Source organism: Phacochoerus africanus, chromosome 4 (assembly GCF_016906955.1).
Source record: "Phacochoerus africanus isolate WHEZ1 chromosome 4, ROS_Pafr_v1, whole genome shotgun sequence".
Lineage (NCBI taxonomy): Eukaryota > Metazoa > Chordata > Mammalia > Artiodactyla > Suidae > Phacochoerus > Phacochoerus africanus.
In genome coordinates, this window is record NC_062547.1 from 105,212,330 (window position 1) to 105,218,329 (window position 6,000).

Genomic DNA, 6,000 nt, shown 5'->3' on the forward strand with positions numbered 1-6,000 from the left:
AATTTTGAGTAGAAAGCTAATTACGCCAACTAAAAAAATGCCAAATAACTGCTGCTTAATTCTACTTAATTTCATAAATTTCCACAAAGGAAAAAAAGAAAATTCGAAGCAAAAACACACTGAAAACTTCTATCCAATAACAATCAAACTTTACTTTAAAAACTACTGAAAATATATCTATGTATCAATTTTAAAAGCAAACCATATTTCTCCTCCCATCAGTCTATTTAATATTTATAGTTATAGTAACTGGTTTCTTGCAAGAAAATCCTTGAATCTATAAAGTTCATCTCCTCATTTAACTAGGCACAACCTCCCTTCTCTGTACTGCCTTGTAATGAAAGCTTTTGGTTGGGGGGAGGGACTGAGGCCTGGTAACAACAGTAGAGCAAAGGAAAAGGACAGGGTAACAGCACTATGGAAGAAAGTGAAAGGGAATCAGAAGTAGGTTTCCCTCCTTCTGATAAACACCAAGGCAGCTGGAAGAACTAGATAACTTGACAGCTATATACACTTCTCAGAAGTACAAAAACCTATGTGGTAGGAATAATGATTCAGAAAAACTGAGAATATACCTTGAAGTTATTTAAGATGAGTATGTATTATAAAAGATTACTCTAAATCTGATTTCACAGAGCTTGTTTTTTAATCTATATCTACCTTTGCTTTACATATAGCAGTAAAATACATAATTAAAACATGTAAGGGATCCAAATATTAACAGCAAGTGATCTCTCTTACAAACTCAACTAGAAGCTTTACTTTCAAGACTCTTATTTCCTATTTTGTGGGTAGTTAGGTTCCTGTGTTTCCCTCTAGATATTTCTACCTATCACTGCTCACTAGTGATTAAGAGAACATGGACAATGTGACTCTCCTCTTTGCTTTCTATAGTCAATATACCTGTGGAAATTTGAATTAAAGCTGAGATTCAAAAGTCTTCTAATGTAGCCTCACAACTCTGTTCTCTGAAATCTTAGTATACTTTTAAAGTTACATAGTAGGATAACACAAAAATAATTCAACTCTCCTTATTTTAAAGTTCAGAAATCATTCAGAGAACTAGTTAAGGCAGGGACAGGGTCAAGTCAGGTTTTTTCCAAGTCCTAGACCAATACTTGTTCAATTACATCATTCTGCTTTCTATAACTGCCCCCGTTGCCCACTTTTCCCCTATGATGTTCTTGTTGTCCAAATAGTCTGCCTATTAAACTGATAATCTAAATTATACCTAGCATAACCAGATAATCCAAAGCCTCAGGTCAAATACATGTACCAGTGCTTCATCTTCCATACATTTTTTTCTGAAGTCCTCTTTATCTGCCAAAACTTTCCTGTCCCTTGTCCTTCACATTTCTCCCTCCCTGTAATTAATGTTTCAGTTATACAGTATTCTATGTTACATAAAACGTGACCCTAATTATAATAATATAGAGTGTTCATTATATTAGGGTCTATCTTAAGACTTCAACATTAGCATCTCACTTTGTCCTCAACTGAAAATGGTATTTTAAAAAAGAGCATAACCCCCAATTTTAAAATTACAAAAATCAAAGCCTCAGAGATTAAATAATTTGCCCTAATTCATAGTTAATAAAAAATACAACTGAATAAATAATCGGGCAATCTGACTCGAACATCCATATTATTGATCTCTATAAGTACTTGATCTCTATGATGCACACGGATTGCATTATGAATGCGCCCTGTAACAAATTTTGGGGGCCACAGAAGAATATTAAAAGTCTTTGTATTTGAAGAGGTTTCTTACACATTAAAATAGCTTAATATAGCTTATTCCCATAAATCATATCTTCTTGCAAAGACATGGCCCAATAAGAGCTCTTAATTCATTCATATATAATTAAAACCCAAATTTAAAAAGAAAAGGTGGGAGTTCCTATTGTGGCTCAGAAGAACCTGCCTAGTATCCATGAGGATGTGGGTTTAATCCTTGGCCTTGCTCAGTGGGTTAAGGATCCTGTGTTGCTGTGAGCTGTAGTGTGGGTCACAAATGCAGCTCATATTGCGAGTTGCTGTGGCTCTGGAGTAGGCCAGCAGCTATAGCTCTGACTGGACCCCTACCCTGGGAACTTCTAGGAAAAAAAAAAAAAAGACAAAGAAAAATGAAACTGGGGGGAGGGGTTGCAGCAATACTTTAACAAATGTCCAGATAGCAGTGTCCAAAAGAACCATTTGCAGTTCTGTTCTGTGCTATCCATAATGGTAGCCCCTAGCCATTATGTGACTATATGGTACCTGAAACGTGTCTAATGTGGCTAAGTATTGAATTTTTAATATTTTGTCATTTTAATTAATTTAAATTTAAATAGTCACATGTGGCTACTATTATATTGGACAGCACTAGTACAGAAGACAAAACACCAGAAAAAATAGAGTGAAGAAATTCTTATTACTTTTATTTGAAAAACAGAGTAACAGTCAAATCAATTTAAATCAATTTCTCTTTCTCCAACTTCAATTAACCCAAATAATATAAACCTTCAAAGAGATTCAAGTAACCCAAACCTTCTATATTAAAATTTTTCTTTGTGTCTTTCAATGCAAAAAATAATTAAAATCTGTATTTTCAACAAAGCTTCATATATTAGAAACTTTTTACTGTTTGGAGCGCTAAGAGTGATTCTGAATCTGAAAACTTTACCACCTACAGAACTAAAGAGTCACATAACTTTTCAATTCTTTTCATAATAAATGCTTGATAGTAAAGTTCTTACCTTGATTCTCCACTACTGTTTCTAACACTTTCTTCATCACTGTGTCCATTCATTGTAAATATCAAGAAGGTTTAAAATAAAATATAAATCTTCCCAGTTTAAAAGATGAATATAAATACTGACTCCTGTTTGAATACCACAAATTCACAGACGAATTTTCTTCAACATTCACAGGTTTCCTGGGACCCTTTCTGACTCACCTAAAAAAAGAAATATATATATATATATGTATATATATATATATAAAGAACATAAAATCTCCTGTAGAGATAAAAAGTCTATAGAGAACTTGTTCAACTCTACCCTCGCCAATTATATTAGAGGTGCCAAGAAAGGGATAGGAGTCTTTTTCTCAAAATACCTAGTATTCTACTAATACATTCTTTACTACTTACTAGAAGTCAGCTTATTCACCATTGCTTATTTTTGACAGAAAAATTAAAATATTTGGAGTGATAAAACTTTCAGACTAATTGCAAGTGAGTGTGTATATACCATACATAATAGACAACTAAAGCAAAGTAGTTTTCTATAACATATACATATATTCCAAAAATAGAACATGGAGTCTTACACTTCGTCAAGCAAATGAAGGGGGGGATTACCTTTGCTCAAACATTAATTCCTATCACCAAGAACTTCATATACTAAAGGGAAAGTTTTGAAAGTGCTCACACGAAAAAAGGAGAGTACACGTTTATCATAAATATAATCTTAGCCAAAAAAAAAGTACAGGTCAAAACAAATGCGTTCTTTTCACAGGTAAACCGATAGGGAAATTTTAAGATTTAAATAATAAATATCCAGTTTGGAAGGGCAGAGATTCCAATGGCGGGGGAGGGGAGGTAATGTATACACTCTGGTTTTTAAAGTAAGAGGTTTGGGGCAGAATTCATTGGACCAAGATACATTTCCACGTTTCAAGATTTCAGCACAACACTGGAGAGTCACCTACAAGCCATCCACGAATAAACAAAGGAGATCTCTGGCAGGGGAGGGAGAGGAAGAAGCGGGGGAAGGAGACGTCAGATCCTTCCCCAGCCAGAAAGTACCGAGACAGACGACTGAAAGCAGAGCTGTCTTCGACCTCGGCAAAGAGAATTTACTCCTACGATTATTTCCATTCTACAAAGAAGGGGGGAAATGGGCTGCTGCCAATTCAATCATAGCAAACTCTGCATCTAGATTGGGATTTTAATTCTCCAGGGACTACAGTTCACTGGACTCTGCAAGAAGTATTATCCAAAAATTACTTCACGCAACATTTATTCCTGATGTTACATATTAATTCAAACTAGTCAAAAGAACTTTACTATTAATTAAATCTTGAAAATTTAGGTGCTCTAACAAATTGCCTCCTTTCCGAAAGTCTTTCTGCATTGAGAAAGTTCACTCCTTTTAGTTTTTTCCTTTTCATCTTCCTTTCGCCCCTCAAAATGGCTTTCTCTGTACTTTGTAACTTCCTTTTTCCTCATCATCTTCCTTCTCAGAGTTAAGTCCTCTTTCTGAGACCCTTCTTAACACCGTAAATTCTGAAGCTCGAAGACCCCGCAGCTCCCTCCGGCCTTTCAGGCGTCTTAACAATGACTCTTCCCTAAATCGTTAAACCTCTTTAATCCGCCTCTTCTTTGCCCCGTCTTTTTAACAGTTGTTTTGCTCCTGCTAAGTTTTCAAAGCTGTACTCGAAAGTAGATTGGAAACCTTCCTCCTCCCTCATCCGTCCATCGCAGCTTCGCTCCAATCAGCCTCCCACCCGGACGCACCCCGCCCCCCAAATCCCTCCCAGGGCCTCCATTCCGGTCTCAAGAGTCTCCCTTCCCGCCTCAAACTTCCCAAAGATCCACTCCGCGCCCTCCCGGGCTCGCCCGGGCCGCTGCCCCCTCCCCCTCCCCGCCGCTCCCCACGTGTTGGGAGCCTGGGTCGCTGAGAGACCCACGCACCGGCCAAGCGCACTGCTAGCGTCTCGCAGCTCTCCCCTCGCGGCCCGACCGGCCTTACGCGGAGGAGGCCCGGGCTCGACCGCCAGCTCCACAGCTACACGGGGAGAGGATGCGCTCCGCCGCGCTGGCCGGCGCTCACCCCTCACACGCCCCCTGCGCGCCGAGCTCGTCTGCCGCCGACGGCCCTCGCAGACTGCCCCGGCCTATGACCGGCGTTCGGCCCCTGGGCCACCGCCCGGGCACCGCGCCGCCCCCGCCCTCCGCCTGGCCAGCTCCCGTCCTTCTCGCCACATCCTGACCCGCCCGCCGCCCCCTTTCTTACCGGCAGGCGTTCAGGCTTCGCGGGGCGGAGGGAGCCGACTGGATCGGCGGCCTCCCCCGCGCCCGGGCCCGCGGTCTCTGTCGCGGAGTGAGTCCTCGGGCTCCGGGCGTTTCGGGGTAAGCAGGAGTCCGTGAGGGGAAAGGGGGAGGGGAAAGACGCGGAGGAGAAGGGGAAGCCCTGGCCCGCGGCTCCAACGCGTGATCCCCTGTGGAGCGGATCCAATAATCAATTCATTATTGAAGCACCAACGGCGAGGGCAGCAAAAGCGAGAACTAACAAGCCTTCGTCGTCGCCGCGGCCACGCGCGCGCTCTCGCTCCCGCCGCTTATCGGCTCCCGGCAGCCGCCATGACGCCGAGAGAGCGAGCGCAACCGTCTCCGTCGTAGCCGCCTCCGCCGCCGCCGCCACCGAGGTCGCCGACGTCTCCGCCTCCCGCGCGACGTAAGCTCTGCTCACTCCCCTTCCCCACTGGACGCGAGGCGGACGAGCGGGCGCGCGCACGCCGAACTCCACCAGCTGGCGCGCGGTGGGTGGGTGGGGCTACGTTTTGGAGTCGTGGGGCGTAGGAATAAAGTGATTGGTGGGGTGGCGGGTGGTGGGGGCACTGGTGGAACGCGCACGCAGGCCGCGCAGAGGCTGTCGGACTCTGGTTACGGCGGTGGGTCGGTGATCCTTGCTCCAGCTCCCTACCTTAGTGGCCCAAGTTGAATATCCAGGAAGCGGGAGCTGCAAGCTCGCTCCATGCGGGTATGGACGCTCCTGTCACTCGGGACGGTTGCGTAAGGACGTCGCGACCGAGAGGCTGAGAAGGAACTAGGGAAACGGGGGTGGGGAAATTTTGAAGACTATAATGGGGTTCGGGGAGCTGCGGAAGGGCTGTGCTGGATGAGCCGCAAGAGTGGGGTCGTGCGTGGGGTCTAGTTGCCCTGGCCTTGGCCTGCGGCTCCTATGGGCCCCCCGCCGGGTCTGAACGCTTGTCTCGGGGGGAGGGGGGGGGGAG

At 44.0% G+C, this 6,000-nt stretch overlaps 1 protein-coding gene across 3 annotated transcripts in view; it reads right to left on the reverse strand.

Annotated features, from left to right (window-relative positions):
* Positions 1 to 5,135, reverse strand: part of CHD1 (chromodomain helicase DNA binding protein 1) — a 79,635-nt gene extending 74,500 nt beyond the window's left edge. For all 3 annotated transcript variants that reach the window (XM_047778361.1, XM_047778362.1, XM_047778360.1), the window contains exons 1-2: positions 5,001 to 5,135; positions 2,739 to 2,938 (exon numbers count right to left, since the gene is read on the reverse strand). In XM_047778361.1, the coding sequence (XP_047634317.1) occupies positions 2,739 to 2,791 (53 nt within the window). In that variant the 5' untranslated portion in view covers positions 2,792 to 2,938; positions 5,001 to 5,135. The remainder of the gene's footprint in view (positions 1 to 2,738; positions 2,939 to 5,000) is intronic.
* Positions 5,136 to 6,000: the final 865 nt, after the last annotated feature.